This window comes from Rhopalosiphum maidis, chromosome 4, assembly GCF_003676215.2.
Source record: "Rhopalosiphum maidis isolate BTI-1 chromosome 4, ASM367621v3, whole genome shotgun sequence".
NCBI classification, from domain to species: domain Eukaryota; kingdom Metazoa; phylum Arthropoda; class Insecta; order Hemiptera; family Aphididae; genus Rhopalosiphum; species Rhopalosiphum maidis.
In genome coordinates, this window is record NC_040880.1 from 28456435 (window position 1) to 28476249 (window position 19815).

A 19815-nucleotide genomic window follows, 5' to 3' on the forward strand; every position below is an offset into this window, starting at 1 on the left:
TAATTGTTTTTGAGTTCATTATTTATTTAAAATGCATTTTTACTATCGGTGATCAACGTTTATTGATGAAAAATTCGAACCTTTTATTAGAGTATAATTCTGTACTTATATAGTGATATCATGTTATAAGAATGACGAAAAACAATAAACCTATTAATGACATTTACTAATATGAGAAAATCAGAAAAATAAACCAAGCAATTGCATACAACTTATAAATGCGTCTATAGATCGACCGACGGTCGCAGGAACGCGTGGAAAACGGATGTGCATCGTTTAGGCTTACACACGACGTGACCGTGTGTTTTTGATTAAATTAAATGCACACGCTATATACTGGTGCCAAGAGAAAAGACCAGTCGATGATGAGCGGTGCTCGGCGACCTCGTGTCGAAACTTCCGATGTTCGGCGGCAACAGGTAAAAATATGTATGATATGTCTATCCGATAACGCACATTACCGAGAAAAAGATGTATACATATATAGTAGCAGGCATGTTCGTTTTAAATTACGAGTCTTATTCGACTATAAGAAGATACACGCGACTTGCGGGTAAATTATACCTATATTGATGTAACCACAGTAAAAAATTATATTAAATACATTAAGTGCTTACTTGTACTTGTACACAATACAGATATGAATATTACATATTAAAACTCTGTCGCGGCGGCGGCGCGTCTACCAACATGTTGTCGTCGACCTTGCCTTGACGCCGTCGACGACGACGACGACGGGTGTCGTAGTCGCCCCGAAGCCAGTAAGAGGGGGACTGCAGAAACGAATAAAAATAAAATTTAAATTAACATAATATATATTTTTAATATAAACCGACAAAAAAAAAACACCATCATCGAAAGATACCTGTATGGCAATACATATAGGTAGGTACAATAACTATAATAAGACATGAATTTAAACTAAAATTGCTTTGATCTTCGAATGCTCAGGAACATGATTATTATATTGCTTCTCAAGCATAAAATTCGTTTCATACATCAAAGAAAAAAGAAACTTTTACTTGGTTTTTTTTTTTAAGTACTTTTATATATATATTTGCCATTTCGTCGTATTCAAATGATGAAAGAAATAGTTTAAGATAAACAATCTCTAGTTTAAAGACGACAGTACCGAAAATAAAATCTTATTATAGATTTGAAGATTTTATATTTTTATGTCCCAAATTTATTATTGTAATAAATGCCAAACTATCTAGTATTAAATTCAAAACAATTATCAGGCTAATAAATAATACACACAATTTACGTGAAAAAATATTTTATACACGATAAACACTAAGCTATAGTAAATATATATAATTATGTATAATTTTAACCAACTATGAATTTTTAATATTTTTTTTATGACATTTATAATGCATTTAATCGATAATGATAAAAGTAATATTATTACACGCGATGCTACTGTAGTTGCAGTTCCTCAATCCTCACTACGAATACACGCCATAAATATAATATAGGTAATATGAATGCATAATAATATCTGAAATACCTATGGATTACTACATACGATATCATTACGTTATATACCAGAAATATTACCTATTTAATATGATAATACAGAGTGATTCGTCGATTATTGTATCGTATGTATAATAATAAAGAGTTTTTAAATTTTTAAGTTCAGATTAATGCGTGACGGAATAAGGTTAAAAACAAATCTCCACATCGCACCATAATAGACATGATGGTAACAAAATACAAATATTATCTGCTAAACGGCATTATCTGACGGATCAAATGAATTCTTTCAGTCCCCTTCGCCGCTAACCTAACCTAATCTTGTTTTGAGTAACCCAGTCTATTTTCGACCCTATTTCTGTGATCTACCCTCCATATTCAATGACTATATTTTTACATACCTACTTACTTATATTATTTTATAACTTTTAAGAAATATCCTGGACCAACTTCTGTTTTTCAAATAAAAATTGCCCTTTTCTTCCCATAGTTTGTATATTAGATGACTTTTAAAAAAATGCTGATGTGTCTAAATTGGAAGTTGGTTTTGAATTCTTTAATTTTGTATACTACGATAATATAGGTCCTTGCGATGACAGGTTTGAACGATATGGCCTCATGGCTATGATTATATTTTGAAATTCAGAGTATTTAATAGAAATCTATTACTTACATTAGTTATGTTATAACGTCTTATAATTTGTAAAAGTAGTCGGAGTAAAAAAATGCATTGATTCTCGCTCGAAAAAAATATATATGAAAAATAAAAAAAAAAATCTAAATATTCGAAAATATGGGTCCTCGATACTTTAAAAATTACAAAAATTGCAATTTAAATAAATGGATTAATAAAGAAGGAACGGGGGTGAGCACATGCTTGGAAAATCACTCTGTATATCTCTAGTATATTATTGTATCGGTGTGCATGTGCTCGGGCGAGATGGAAGAATGTTGTTCGGATCATCTGGCGCGAGCATTATGCAACTTTTGATAATGTTATGGCGGACATTATAATATTGTTATATAGTCGTGTGCGTATTATATCGTACGCGGTCCTTCCTCGTCCCACCGCCGCAGCAGCAACACCGACAGACACACTCGCGGCGGCGAGCACGCGCGGTCGATGCAGTGCGTTTTTGTCGCTCGAACCGATTCATCCGAATACGTCTAACGGACATTATTTTAATATATTATTACGTTCGTGTTATGTTTCGCGTACTCGTCGTCGTCGCGGTGATCGCGGCCACGTCGGTCATTTATGCAGGTCAGTGCACTACACATCACATTATTAAATATATTATAATAATATTATGTTCTACTCGTATCTCACAATGCGGCCAATAAGGGCATAAATTATTATTATATTTTACCAGCGAGTTACAACGGACTGTTTTGACTACCGCTGTTGCATACGCGACGAGGTGACTGATCGTGACTAATGTCTTCATCGACCAAATCACTTTATAAAAAACTGGACTTGAATTTCGAATTTATTTTTAGATAATATTTGTGGTTTTTAATTTAAATTACAATTATTTATTGATATTATAATTTTTAAATTGTCACGCTATACTGATTGAATTGTTAAATAATTTTTAATCAAAATCTCAACATTATTTTTCTTTTTCGATTTATATAACACCTATATCTTAGATTTTTTCGATTTTAATTTTGATTTTTACTTAATTACGATAAACCCCCGTCGTCGTTCACGCGTTCGTATTCGTCATAACACGCGGCTGTGAAACGGACCAAAGAAAACTAAATATTAATTATTACTCATTACCTACCGGTGAAAAGTATAACGGTAACTATTTGCTATTATTGAATTCTAAATTTAAGTTATTTTATTTTTACATTTCAAATGTATGTGCATATAAAAATCATACAACGATTGGTATAAATAATTACAACTTTTTTCAATTTCAATATAAATTTTTAATATCGTTGAAAAAAAATCGATTTTGATATTACTTTTGATTTCTTTAGATAGGTTTTTTTAATAAGTGGTGGATACAGAAACGTGCGTTGCCAGTTTGACGAAACTGATGCACGGCATCGATCCCTCGGAATGGTAATCGCGCGCATTTTAATACCTATAACATTTAAAAAAATAACATTAATAACGCAATGCCACTTCGCCAATAGTGCAGAGACAACGGTGGTTCATAATATTTTATTGTCTATAACAGATGCGTATGCGTTTCGTAATAGGTCGCATCGCGTGTTCTGTAATATTTCGTATTAATTCCGTTTCGGCTGCAGCAGAACTGTAATTTTGCCGGATTACGTATTCGGTGGACGAACGGACGAGCATAACACAAATCATGCGCGCGATGTTGTTGTGGCGTCGTCCTCTTAAAACTACTTATTTTTTTTCTGTTTGCATGCGCACAACACACTCAAAGTATTTATCGATCCGATTAAACGATTTTTGCGACGATGTTCACACGCAAACGTGTATTATAATACTGTATAATATTGTAATATATTATATATGTGTTCTCGAACGCGCGGGTTTTTCGATTATTAAAACTTTCACATTCAGATTGTTCACATTATACATCATCTGTTCATCTATCAATTCGCGATCGGTTTGCGTGCACCCATGCGGCGGTGTATTTATATTTCGTTTCAACTGTACCGCATAATAATAATAATAATATCATTTCCACGGACGACCCATATTATTGTTATGCTTATAAAATAATGCGCACGACCTTCTCATCGAAAACAAATTTTTTTAAAAATCCATTTTATTGCGCTATTATAGGTCGACTGTCGAGTGCGGGTTAATACGCAATTTTGTAAGCACAATGTAACATTTTAATAACGGCACTATATATAGAACGTTATGATAAACGTTAAGTAATAATAATTGCATTGTATTTGCCACGTTTGGTTGATGTGCATCGTTATTATAACATTTCAAAAAGATCCGCATGCGAGTATTCTCCAGCAATAACTATAAAATATAATTATACGTAATTTCTTAATATTGCGTAGGAAGCGTATAATAGGACATTAGAATTGAAATTGGACTTCTGAAACATTATAAATCGCGATTAGGTGGTGCACTCCGGTTGTTTCGTGGGAGTCGTAGACAATATAAAATATTATAATCCATTACAGCTTGTCTTAATTTGCTTTCTTATGTAGACTGTATGATGGCCAACATTTGCATTCATGATAGCTCAGAATGATCAAATACGTCATATTAAAATATGAGATGACATTGTTTAAGTAAACAATTTCTTTTTTTCCGAACAAAAAGAAAATAAATTGCACACATGGCTTAAAATAAATCGTTCGTAAAAAACTGTATTTGTTGAGGAAAGTCTATTGATTTCAAAATGAAATATCAAAATGTATATAATAAATATAATATATTAATGATTCAACTAATCTTTAGTCACTATTTTAGCTACATTTAAAATTGTCTGTTCAAAAAATCAAGTCAAAGTAAATAATAACAATACTAATTTAAAATAAAAAATTTGAAAAAAATTATGATTTCTTTAATCTTACTCGATCTTTAAGTACCTTCTTTTTTTCAAATAATAGTCGATCTGGAAAATAAATTGAGTATAAATCATGGATCAGTAATAAATCAGACTTTTTATATTTGTAGAAAATCAATTGTTATTCGTTAGTATATCCACACATATATTAAAAATGTCATAGGTATTGCACTTTCAATAGGCATTGAAATTATTAAACAACATAGAACAATACATTTATAGGTATAACTGTATCAATACATGTCAATTTATCAAATGATTTACGCTGTTACTGACCAATAATAAAGATTGTAGGTGGAATAAAATCTTTGTTTATTATAAAAATAAACATTTTTTTTTTATCGAACAGCTAAATAAGCCCTTACATGGAGTTAAAAAATATAAAAACAATATGATCAATCTGATCAAGGTTAATACTGATTTGGAGGTTTTTTTAGAGAAATTGAACGTATAACGAAATTTCACTTAATCGGTATTTTATCTTTAAAGCTTTTTAAAGCTCCCAGGCGTGGAATATAATGTATTATAATTCATTAGTCAAACGTGATTCTTTAAATTTGCAAGGACACTATTTTATCGGATAATCAATATCGCCCAAGGACGAGGTCCTTCGAGATAATCATTAAAAGGCATCACTGGCTATTTGCCCAAAACCACGACTACAACTTATACGAGACATCTCGATCACAATATTATAAAACAAAACCTTAACCTTTAACTTTTAAAATCAGTTTTTAATTTTTCAAATACCTATGGCATAATTTTTCACTCGTCTGTATCACTCAACACGGAGATGAAACGTTTGATTGTTCTGACTGCTATCTACGAACATTAGAATTAAATATACTTATTTATTATTATTAAATTTTCCCTTAATATCTTTAGGAATAATAAAATTGTTGGCATTAATCATTGCATTATATTATTCCGTCCTGGAATTTATGAGCTACCGTGCGTGATGTGATCTCCTTCCGTACGTATAACAAGCTAAATTATATAGCATTATATGATCATTAGTCGGATTGAACGGCGATCATGATATTACACCCAATCGAGTAAAATTCTTCGTTAAAAAATATACATTTTTCATTCAGACACGTTCGATAGATATGTTTACATATATTATTAAGTATTATTATCGTTGATGACTTAACCTATCCGTATTCTCGGCTATTTACATTCAATGGAAGCAGTTTTTGCGAACGATTTTCTACGATATTTTTTAGTTTTATATTGTATAACATATGTGAAATGTGAGTCGCATTTATGAAGACAACAGTTGTTTGGTTAGTATAATAATATATGTCCGTCATTGGAGTAAAAAAATAAAACACTTTATTCGATATACTTATTTGGTAATTATATGTAACTATTTTTCGTAGTTTTATAACAACTATAAATTATAAAGAACTACCTAGTATCGATTTTACGACGATATATCCACGGCAATTTCAGGATCGAAAAAATCAAAATCATTAGATAATATGAATAATATTATAAAATCTCTTTCTCTTAAAAACAACGCTTGAATTCATAATTACAAAATAAATTTCAAAAATTATCTATAATAAATACTAGATTTTGTATTGCGTATGTCATACGTCGTATGTTATAAATGTTTATCTTTCGTAAAACCATTTTTAAGGGCTGTCATCCTAAATATAATCATTTAAAAACTGAAAATTACTCGTTTAAATTTTAAATTAGGTATTAAAGTATTCAAAATAATAATATATTAAATAATTTACAGTAAAAAAGAGGGAGGTTCATATTTGAAAAACAGAAGTTTGGATCGCCACAGTATTCTCCTTAAGTACTACAATAAATCTCAAGAACTTGTAAATATGGTTGTTTAGTTTATTTAAAAATATCAAAAACCAGAATTTTAATAAATTAAATTAAAAAATGGAGGTGAGCATGCTTGGTGAATCATCCTGTCTATATATAGTTACAAGGGCCACTAGATAGCGGCCTGTGGACAAACCTTATTCAACCTGCAAACAATATATATTTAAATTATTATTTTTACGATTAATTAAACGAGGTTTCTATTTTTTTTCGCCTTTAATGACAAGTTAAATATAATACGAACATGGTAACTCGATATCTATCGAAAACTTCACAAATCCCTCGTTGTGGAGCCCTCCAAAAATATTAGTAGATGATATACGATATATAGGGATGAAGTCTTTAAAAAACAAAAACTATTATAGCGACAAAAAACCGCACCGATTAAAGTCCGCGGTCAAATCGTCCGATTTGAATCCTAAACGCTTTCTTCTACTCGGGCTACGATGATGACGATGATAATCAGTCGCATACAGACGCCGCTTTAAATCACACGCACGCGTATTGTTTGCACGTGATTGCGAGTGGATATATGTGCACGCGGCCCCGGTCGTTATATAAGTGACTATATTATTAAATATTAAAAAACCGCGAGCTCATCCTCGCCGGAGCCGCCGCCGCTGCAGCGTGATTACCTCGGGCTGGAATCTCGACCCGACTTTAACCTCCGACACTCGTGTGCTCCGACGTCGCATCAACAGTCTCCCCTTTTAGTCGTCACCGTAGCCGTGTTCCCTCACCACCCCCTCCCCGAGTCGAAACACGACACGGAATCGTTTGGACGCCGTTGCGCAACGTTCCGCCGCAAACCTTTCGCGGATCTTCACGCAGCGAGCGCAATCCACGACCCGTTTCCGCCAGCACAAATGTGTCTATTGTTTGTTTGGTCCAATCTGAGATAGATAATAAATAATAATAGTATTCATTACACCGACGAGCACTTATATTATTTACATCCCACGCCGCCGTCACTGTGTGTATTGCTCACCACCTGCAGCAGTCGGGTAATACCCGAGAAACGAGATCCCGCGCCAAAATTCCTCAAATAATTAATAAACTACTAGTCGAACATCGTCATCAAATTTTGTTGTTTCATGTTCCAAAACACTGGTTTTGCGCTCCTATCCGTGTGCATAATACGCAGTTCAATAAATTAGTATTATATATTCTTATACGAGGTTGTTAATTACTGTAAGCTGACGCGTGTTTTATATACCAGACAAACAACTTTATGTATATAATGACACATAGATACCAATATATCGCAAGAACTGAAGAGACAAGTTACTACTATTATACGTCTATTATACTGCTGTAATATTTTTCAAAACGAACACATCTTTCATTGAAAAATTATAATTTAAATTATCATAATATGGAAATAATATAGGTAGGTACCTAAAAAAATGAATAATATATATATATATATATACATATTTATAAATGAATGTATAAGTTTGTATGGGATCTATAGATTACTAAACCGATTGCCACCAAATTTTGCACATATATAATCTGAGATTCAAAAAGTATTAATATTGTTTCATTTTTCAACCCCCATTGATTACCGTACAATGCCTCCGAATGGTACTAATTTGAATTTCGGTTTGGCTTAAAAATCGAATAATTTTTTTGTTTGTGTATAGTGGAATACCATTGGTATCGAGTATTAATTCTTACATTAGATACTATTCGTTATTAATGACTATAATTTATTCAAGTATTTATATTATTAATGTGTACATATAATTTAAATATTAAATATGAATATTTAATTACGGGTCTGTATTTGAAAAAAATTGAAATCTACATAGGTAATAACATTATGGAAAAAATCGACCGTTCAATTTATAAAGATTATGATTTATACGATTTAAATAATATTTAAAAATACATATAATGTGTAAAATAGTATAAACTCGTAAGAATAAAATTGGGAGCATTAATTGTTATTTGTTATTGATTCTTATAAGTTGGTTTTCAATTGAATTATAATGTTCAATAAACATAAAATAATAATAATATAAATTTACAAAAATATAATAAATTATACCTATGCGTGAATCTAAAAGTGTAAATATAATATAATAATAAGTTACTCAAAAAGTGATTTCAACGATCATCTACGTTATTATTATTTTTTTCATTGGGTTAATATACACCATCAGGTTTGTCGGACATTATATATGATACACTTGGAGTTGTAACTTGTATTGGTTGTTCGGTATCAACGCCGACAATGGTCGCGATAGTAGACTGCAGTCATCACGTCTATCTTACTAGTTTTGTCAAACGACGAAGTCTTGGATATACACCAATCCAATAAGTGAAACCGGGCTTTAAGACGTGTATCTTAAATGTTCCATACTTAAATATGCTGTTTATTATATTTCATTAGTTTCCAACGATGGTCGAATAAATTTTAATATACTAATAATATATGTACGTTTATTATTCATCGCGATTGATCGAAAATCTTTAAAATTTATCTCATAATTACCGTGCAGTTGTAGGTTGGAAGTTCTTCTGTTACTGGGATTTCAATGTATGATTCGCTGTCACAACATTTTTCGATGTCTTTAGATGAAATTTCTTTGATGTCTACTGAGAACGATTCCAGATCACCGTTGAGTATCCATGGTATGTCTCATTTCAGGGAAATGTATGTGGAGTCTACGTCTGTTGTCCTGAGATTTCTCGATTTACCCAGTTTATCTTCAACTGTTTAGATTCGTTGTAAGACATATACTGTTATTTAACGTTTTTAAGACCAATAACAATATATTATATATTATACTTATATCTATCGCTGAAAATTAGTGACGACCAATGTCGTCAAACCACCTGTTGAATAGTCTAGTGTTGTGGTTTTTATCTATATAAAACAAACAATATTACGAAGTGTTATAACCTAGTTGTTTACAAAAATCTTAAATTTGAGATAAGATATATAATGTTATACTTGTATGGTGTACTACTTGTTTGGTATTAGGTTATCAAAAGTAGTGCAGTAAAATGTAGGCCAAGCAACGCATCTTTCGGGTTCTATGATATTTTGCTTTGCAAAATTATATTATCATCGATTGCAAATCACCATTTGCTTACACTGCGTTTGGTGCGTATTTTATTTTTGTTCGTTCTTTTTTTCTATGACATTATCGGGGCTATACAGTTGGCAATATTATAAAAATTAAATTTACCTATTTAGCCGTAGTATAAACAAAAATATTGTTGTTAATTTAAAAAAAATATAAAACATTTTTTATAAAACTAATAAATTGTATATTCACCGTAATTTTCACTGAGCCACTTGTTTAACGCAGTTTGCCAGTGCAATAAACTGGAAACATTATATTAAAATTCTTAGAAAACTCAGATCAACGAATCAACTTCACATAATACATCATAATATTAATTATAATATTATACCTACTCGATCTACTCATTACTCATCGTTGCCCTGTAAATGGCAGATTACAGATTTTATGATAACGCGCACTTGTAACAAACACATAATATTACAGTAAAATGTTAATAGTTATTAAATTCGAGCTACAGTTTGCAGTCAAGTTTTATCCGTAAACATTATTTATTTATAATGACATGTCGATTGCATGCTACTTCAAGTAAATCGTTTAACCTTTTTGATTGTGTGCAAATAAGCGTAGAACAACGTTTCAGTTACACGAATCGTATATATTGTCAAACGAATTTTACTCTACATCCTTTCTTTTACGTCATATAAGCTGTTTAGTAGTTATGAATAAATCGTATAGCACGTTTATTGTACGCGTTTTTGACACATCCGTGATGATACTGCCTAATTAATCAGTAAAATATAGTATAATTAATCAAAACTTTACAAAACACGTAGCCATTATTAATACTTAATCATAATATGTAAGTATATACAACGATAATAAATTATTAAAACTCTTAAAAAAAAAATGAATAAGACTATACGCGTTCAGGCATTCTTACGATTTCTTATACCAACCATTACCAAGACCACAAAGACAAGTGAAAAATGATCATTAAATAAGCTAAAAATAAAAAGTTTGTACGTTTGCGCCATATAGGTAAGTCTACTATAAAGACAAGGCTAAAAGTTCAACTAGTATAATACTGTTTGAAAACAAAACATAATATTAATATCAAAATAAGTAGATATAATATTTTATAGTTTCAAATGTCATCGTGACGAGAAAAGTGACACGGCAATTATTATTACTCAGCGTAAAAGGTTATCGTCAAAGCTACAAAAACTTTGGCATTGCAACGCGCCGTTTTACATAACAATAAATAATATTACTTCTGTAATCCTATAACATAACAATATATTAATATATACTAACATAGTGCCGAATATCAATATCGAATTTTGTCATTGTGTTCAAACATGACTGTATAGGCTGTAGTCCGCAAATACTGCAGTGTACGTATAATATATATGATACACGCGTACTATTATAATACGCCTATAATAGTACTTATAAACAGTGTATAAACAACATACAACGATCATAATTCAAAACGCGCAAGTCTCCGGGTGGTCGACGCGTGGTCGTCGGGCGACACGTATCGGCGTATTCACGAGAAAAGAACCATAAATCGCCACCCGTTGTGTAATAATTAATAACAACGACGTACAAAAACGTTTAAACCGATATCGTAATAATAATATTATTATTATCATAATACTCCGCCGACCGTATGCAAATACGATGATGAATAACGTATATTGCCTGATACGAATTTTTTCCCGCCTGTTCGTGTATTTAGATAGGCTACGTTATAATACTATAATAGTATTACTATTTCGCCGGTAGGATGACTACGATGCAGACCTAAGTTTTACCGTATGTACTATGAAACTTCCATGTAACGAACTCCATTCTACGAAATTTTCTGTTTAACGTAATATTTTTAAGAACTATGAGCTTCATTGCTAATAAATACGTAATTCTATTTAACGAATTCCTCCATACTACGATTTTTTTTTTTTTGTTGTTGTTGCTTATTCGACTTTGTTATATGGAAGTTTCACTGTATATGCATGTGTGTGATTTTTGTCTCGTACCTTCGGGCTGAATAAAATGACTACAATAACGTTCTATTTTTAGTTTTTTCAAAAATGTAAGACGTAAAACATTAAATCGGCTATCCTGATATTTTGTGTATTATGAGTGTATTTGGAGTAACTTTTTTTCATCACTAGTATTCCAAGTCGCTTGGAAAAAAATAATTTTTGTAATTGTTTTTTCGATATTTAAATAGCATTCACGAAAAAAATATAGCTGATATAAACCATATATAAAACAAAAAATGAAATATAATATAACTTTTTAATTAGTATTAACTATTTAAAACCTCAACGTAATTTTATATTTTATTTAATTATTCTTTAAATACCTATAAAATATATTAAAAATACTTCAAAATTGATGCAGCAAATAGTTAGAAAAATAAGTAGCATTTAATTATTTTTTATATACTGATTATACAAATAGTTTTTTTTTCTAAAATTATTTTATTGTGTGATATAAGTATTAATCGCAGTAAATTTTATATCTGAATGAATTCAGAGATTTTATAAGATCTTATTATTTTAAGACATCGCACGGTAACAACTCAACTTTTATTACGCGTGAATATTATTATTGTCTAATAGCAATTTTTTTTTGTCTACCAAAACTATTATCTATTTATTTACAATTTTTTTTAAATAAATAAAATACATTATTTGTGTGTTATAAATTAAAAATGCGATATATACGATTAATTATGTATAAATACACGCGTTCATCAACGTCACAGTCATTACGTTCTCGATTCGGAGACACATACATACATAGTAAACTCAAAACAGATGCAGTCTGTCATGTGTATTGGGGGGAGACTTCACCAGGATGGGGGAGTGTAGTTATGTGGAACTAGTGTGTTTGTGAGGGGAATCATTGCAAACACATAAACGACAGAGGTCACAGACAGAGAATAATATGAAAACGTTTGCTCTGGTCGATCCGTCAATAGTCTATACTGCATCACCTTTATCATTTATTATAATATTGTGGATAGATATTATCGTCGGATCGCATAATTTATTATATTATCATTTGCAGGTGGTGTTACGCGTAGGACGGTCAGGAGGCAGCGACAGTATTTGGACAACGGCGGATACGATCGCGACGCGGCCACAAGTATGTAGGCAACACACTGCATGAAATTAATAATCGGAAAAATGTTTGTGTAATTTTTGACGTGTTCAGGTAGTAACGTTTGTCCAGAAAGAAACGGACGGTACCCGTTGGGCAATCAGTGCGACAAGTGAGTTTTGACGTATGTCATTATGAGTAATAACATTATCGAGTTGGCTAAAAAAATACATAATAGATAACGTAGGTACATGTGCATACTATTGCACAGAGATAACGCCAACGCGTGCGATATAATAATATAGTACGACGATAATTCAGAATAAGCCCCTCGATCTATGTATATGAAACAATAAAAGAAATAACATAATAAAGCATAAATATTAAAATTAAAAATTAATTGTTTTCTTTTTTTTAAGAGTCATACTCCATATGTTCCATTTATCATTAAACTAAAAAAATTGATGATACAGTGTTGATTTAGGAAACCATTTTTATTTGGTTTATATTAATAGTGTATTTAAAAACCTAATAGTTTTTTTAGATACATTATAGGAAGTACAAAAGAACATTTTTTTTTTTTTTGATAAGTTATATATTTTACTATTTTTACTGTTATAATTGTTAAAAGTTTATTTTCTGTTTTAAATTATGCCACACATATTTTATTTCATTTTAGTTAGCAGAATATTTTTGTGAGAATTTCAAATTAGTAGTTAATTAGTTATAAGTACTTACGTAAAGGTCGGAAAAATGGATCAATGTTTTTCTACCCTTGCCCTATGCCACTCTACTACACTCATCTACATTTTTGTTACTAATTAATTACTCTTTTTTTCATAATTTGATTTTTACATAAATCGCTTTATATATATTATATTAGTCATTTTTCGATCAAAAATTTCGATTTTCGTGAACCATTTTAAAGGATTAAAAAAGAAAACTATAAACACTTCTCAAGTCTCAAGGTAATAAATGAAAACTTTTCGAGAAAATAAGTATGTATCTATAAAAGAATGAGTCTGAATATATTTTAATATAGGTGAATAGATTTAAAAGATAATAATAGTAAATAAGATACGAATCAATTATACGACATACACAGTAAAAAATCTCATGAAAGTACATGACATAAAATTAAGTTTAAAATTATTTATTGTTATTATTCAATTATGGTATATAACACGATTCAAAAGTTTACTGAAAATGTAATTTAATTTTATAAAATGTAATTGTTTTTTATCATTATTATTCTTTTATAACCACCTCATTGTTAATTTTATTTTAACGTCGTCGTTTTTAGTCACTGTAATAACTTTTACAATATTTTTTTTTTAAGATTTTTGTTGAAATAAAATGTATGTTGTATTAGATATTTACAATGCGAGAACGGCGTACCCACAGAAAAACTATGTCCCGACGGACTTTTCTTTAACTCTAAGTCATCGATATTCTCTTACCCGTGTCAATATCCACCAGAAGTAGATTGTGAGGGAAGAACCCAATTGCGTAAGTTTTATTTAAAATAATAACTTATTTATGATTTCCATTTACAGTACAATAATAATGAATCGTGATTCTAAATTAGTTATTTCAAAGCTTCAGATTTGATAGGAATCAGCGGTGGAGTTATACATTATTTTATATATTAAAATTCAGCGATAAGTAATGCCTTAAAACTAAAATTTTTGCTTTAATACCCTTACAGAACCCCCGCAATCCACCAGCGACTGTCCAAGACAGTTTGGTTACTTTCGGCTGGGCGACGAAACAAAATGTGGTAAATTTCTTAATTGCGTAAACGGCATAGGATATAAATTTGATTGTCCTGAAGGATTGGCATTCAACGAGTTGACGTTTAGATGTGACTGGCCGGATCAAGTAGACACGTGTGACGCAGAAGGTAAACTATAATTTAAAATATACACGTTATATTAGCTACAATAATTTAAATAATACAACATGTAAAAAACTAAAACCGAAGTCAAAATCTATGCTAATTCGTATTATACGAAAAGTGTATACCTACTGCAGACGCATACACACATAATAATAAAATGATATATTTACACACGTTGGTATTATAATGAGTAGTATACAAATTGATTGATATTATTATGCGCAATGCGCATCAATATGAGAATCACACTTATAAATCCAATTCCTCATAAATGTGCACTTGGTGAGCGTTATTAGTTTTCAAAAATCTAGTTAAGTATTGAATATTTGAATTGAATGCATACATCGAACATGAAGTAAACGAACCTTAAACATTTAAATTGACGATCTATGGTTCCGATCTGTTATTGTAAATACCAAATACAAGACCAATTTATAATATAATTAATCTGCATTACAGAGTTTTATGGAAATACGTCATAATAATAAAATGAGATGAATATTGATTGGTTTTCCTAGTTATTATATTAGACAGTTTATTTTTGAATAACTATAAATTTAATAAACCGTATTCGTCATTAACTACAACAATGTTGATAGCGAAGACTCAAACCCGAAATTGCAATACCAATTACTTTTTCTAGTTGCAGTACCTACATATCGCGCGGCAATTATACACGAATAAAATAATTTTAAAAAAATCTCATATAATATCATATTTGAAATAGGAATTACATAACAAAAATCACGATATGTTATGAAACTATTTCGTGTTCAGACAAATCTATATAATCATAGTAAATATAAATAAATATATAATTTAAAATTTAAATTACATTTGTTTTAGCATTTCTTGGATTCAGATGCCCACCTGAAGAGAACCCGCTGGAAGGTCACAAGCTCCATCCTAACTCTATGGATTGTCAAAAATTTTACCTTTGCGTTAGCGGTAGGCCTAGGCTATACAATTGTGGAACAGGACTAGGATTCAATGAACTTATTGGTGCTTGCGACATCAGGGAAAACGTAACTTCATGGTAGATACAAATAAAAACATTTTTATCATAATATTTATATACAAAATTAAATTTTAAATGTTTATGCACCTTCTAAGTAATTTATATAGAATCACATGTAACGCAATAAGATTTTCTCATATCTACATTCCAAAATTTAAATGATTAGATGAAAAAAAGTTTAAATTGAATATTTTTAAAAGAATTCATTCATACCTAAGTTTATAAAAATTCCACTCTAATGGAAAAGTGGTATCTTCGAATTTTAACTTGTAAAATTAATTTGTAACTAAATTGTACACTTATAATTTGTAAAATATGATTTTTTGATGGTATAGTCATATGAAGCTAGGGAAATGTACAAAAATTTACAAAAAAAAATCAATTTTAATTGCTAGAACGAGTGGTACTTACATACATTTTGGCATTCAACTTTGAAATCGACATAAATATAGAGCTCTAATATTTAGCAAAAAAAAAAAAAAATGTTAAATGTATGATTTTTATGTTAGGAAGGCTAAAAAATGCGCAAAATAAAAAAAAAAATTTTTATTAGTGCATATGTTGCAAAATTATAAATATCTGTAGCACAATTCATACAACTTCCTTAAGTAATTCACATTAGGAAATCATAAAAAGTACCTTCAAAAAAAAAAAATAATAATAATATAATATTTAAAATTTTAAGTAAATTAAGATTATCATAAACATTAATTTTACAATAAACTTGAGTTTTTATGTGAAAAATCAATTGAATTTATGACAGTGGAAAGTGAATGAAATTTTATTATAAATATAAAAAAATTCAATATAATAAAATTGGTATTAAACGTGACATAAATTATTTAGAAAAATATTTTATTAGATGTATAGTAACATTATAGGTTTAACGTTTAATTCACGTATAATTTAATATTATTATTATCCCTGTACAATGTTATCGTTGAAAAATCCATTATCGATAAACATACTATAAATATTCAGATACCTATTCTGCTTAGTAAAAAAATATACATTTTTTAGTATTATACCTGCTTTGGCGTTATATAAAATCATATTATAATTTGGTACGCCATGTGGTTGCCGATTTACCATAGTCATAACACCTATAATAACCAATATGGATAATGTCTTATGAACACGAGAATATGAATCAAAATATATTTGAATTTTTATGTTTTTACAGTTACTCCAGAACACCAGATAATTTTGTTCGACTAGGATGATATTTAAAAAGCATATGGACAACAATTATAATATGAGTATTTATGGAAGTTACCTTTAATTTCGACTTGTTCCTGTCGGATGAACACACACATGAAACTATAACGGAAGTATAATAAGCTGTAATGTGACTATAATACTTTATTTTATTTTACCCTTGTTATAATAAATTAAGTTTTAACCATCACACGTGCCAATAAACAATTTCGTTAAAATTTAAATTGTATCTAGTTTATGATTCCTTTAAAAAATTACCAATTCTTCATGTTATTACAAGTTTAATATTCATAAAAAAAAAATATATATATATAAATAGTATTGTTTGTTGTTATATTTAATATTAAACATTTTTTTTTATATGTCAATAATATTGAATATGTATTATTATTATTATATAATTAATGTTATGTAATCCAAGTCGATTTACTTGAATGTGTAATATATATTTGCTATGTGTGGTAACAATTAAATGGTTGGTACCAATGACATATTTTATTTCATGTGTTATTTTCACAGATTTCTATAAGTCTGTGGTTATTTTAATGAAATTTTTAAAAATATTAAGATAATGACACATCAGCTACAATACTTATACCTACAAATTTGATGATATTATGTAAATATCTTATTTTATAAGACTATGTAATTTAATAAAATAGTATGCTTTATTATTTTATATCCTCAATTATGTTTTAAGACTTAATTATAGGTTATAGAATACATTTTGTGCCATATATCACCTTAATTCTCAGGTGGTCACCCATCCAAAAACAAACAACCTAAGTAACAGCTTAACGATATACCAGCTTTAGTGTCTAGAATGTTCACTCTGACACTTCATACAAAAATAACACGAACTTTGAGTTAACGATTTTAACGCCGGTACCTACAACAATCAAACTTTACTAATTTAAACAAAGGGTTGCAATATACCTCGCCACTCACCAGTGTGCTACGTGTATGCATTATTGGGTTAGACTAACCTTACTTTTGAATAAGGGTTGCAAAATTATCGTAGTAACTTATATTTATATTTTATATCAATTAATAATGTACCTATTTGTTTTGTATTTTATTAATTTAGAAAAGTTTTAAAACGACTGTAGCGTCAGTTTTTATTTTTGTACAAAATTATTTATAAATATTATACTTATTAATTAATGATATTGTATTGATTTTATTAAAATAATTTATACAACAACGTATTACTTTTAAACCAAACTAATAAAATAACTATGTACAATTATTGCTATATTTTTACTTCAATATTTTTAACTAGAACATACTGTTTCTGGCTTGCATCAAAGAAGTTGTAAAAAAATATTGCGAACTACCTAAAATAACGATACAATTATCATTAAACGCATAGTATAATACAATTTTACTGATTATTATAAATATTAAATAATACTTACTACTTAATAATTAATTTAATATTTAATTTAAATTTTATTAACAATTCCATGAATTTTCTTATATCAGGATTTACTTTTACTAAATTCTAAATATAATTGAAATAGCAATAACTTTTTTTCATTGTATTGAAGTAATCTATGTATACTTCACAATGAAGAAATAAAAATAAAATATCTTAATTAGAAAATACAGAATGAAATCATCGAACTATAGGCATTTAATATTAAAAAATTAATTGAAGTTTCATATAGCAATTGTTCATCCTCTCATTGGTATAACTTTATTTCAGTAACGAAATTGATTTAAAGGACTTCGTTCTGTATCAAGAAATTTAGAATTTTTACTTCCATAAAACATATCTACCTACCATGAAAGAGTCAGAAAGAGTCATCTTGTTATAATTTAAGATCATTTTACAATAATGATGTGACATCAGATTTAATAAGACTAATTAATTCAAACAATTCAAAATTGATATTTTTTGTTATTGAAAATGATCTTTTATCCCTTTATAGTGAAATGCTTGATGCTTGTATTATATATTTAAGTCTTCCAGTTACTATCGCTACGATCGAAAGATTATTTTCCAAATAAAAACTATTAAAAAATTATCTTCGAAATTAAATTTTTCAAGAAAAACTAACTGCTGATCTAAGTATAGTATACTTATTACTTAATATTAAAAAATCGAGAATAAATTAACTTTATCTTGAAAACTAATAAATGACTTTGCAAATATGAAATTTAGAAAGAAAAATATTTTAAAATAAAACCAATTATATAATATTTAAATTGATAGTTTATTTTTGTTATTTAAATTTTAATATAATAATATTATGTTAAAATTTAAAAAATAAAAATAACTATTACCGTTTTTAAATAAATTATTTGCTTTTTAATTAACATGACTACTGGTTGATGAACTGTATAAAATTATAATGAACATGATATTATCAAAATTACTACTATACTGTACTTGTTACTATACTGAAAAAAATGTTAAAAATTTGAGAGCATAAATTTTGTCTTGCATTAGGACCTAGGGCACCTAGGGGCCTACCAAAGGTTAGTTGCGGCACAGTAACTTTATGTTTAGTATGTATATTTACGCGTTACCACTTACCGCTTGTGTTTATAAAATAAAATCCAACCGAATGTCTAATTTTTTCTTCAGACTTAACTTTAATTTTGGAACAACGCGACTGGCTGGCTGCACATACATGCGATCACGATGGTAATGAGAATCGAGTATAT

At 29.1% G+C, this 19815-nt stretch overlaps 1 protein-coding gene and 1 pseudogene across 1 annotated transcript; both read left to right on the forward strand.

Annotated features, from left to right (window-relative positions):
• The first annotated feature begins 2581 nt into the window (after positions 1-2581).
• LOC113561335 (protein obstructor-E-like) lies at positions 2582-17366 on the forward strand. The gene is made up of 7 exons (XM_026967682.1): positions 2582-2746; positions 12974-13051; positions 13121-13178; positions 14379-14515; positions 14715-14909; positions 15753-15942; positions 17108-17366. Exons 1-7 carry the CDS (start codon positions 2689-2691, stop codon positions 17145-17147), a joined length of 756 nt encoding a protein of 251 aa, XP_026823483.1. The 5' UTR covers positions 2582-2688; the 3' UTR covers positions 17148-17366.
• On the forward strand, positions 17190-19331 carry LOC113548682 (annotated as a pseudogene).
• Positions 19332-19815: the final 484 nt, after the last annotated feature.

Coding starts and splice junctions, on each gene's coding strand:
- LOC113561335 (XM_026967682.1), top strand. CDS start 2,689: ATGTTTCGCGTACTCGTCGTCGTCGCGGTGATCGCGGCCACGTCGGTC. Junction 2,747..12,973: donor CACGTCGGTCATTTATGCAG/GTCAGTGCACTA, acceptor TATCATTTGCAG/GTGGTGTTACGCGTAGGACG. Junction 14,910..15,752: donor AGACACGTGTGACGCAGAAG/GTAAACTATAAT, acceptor CATTTGTTTTAG/CATTTCTTGGATTCAGATGC.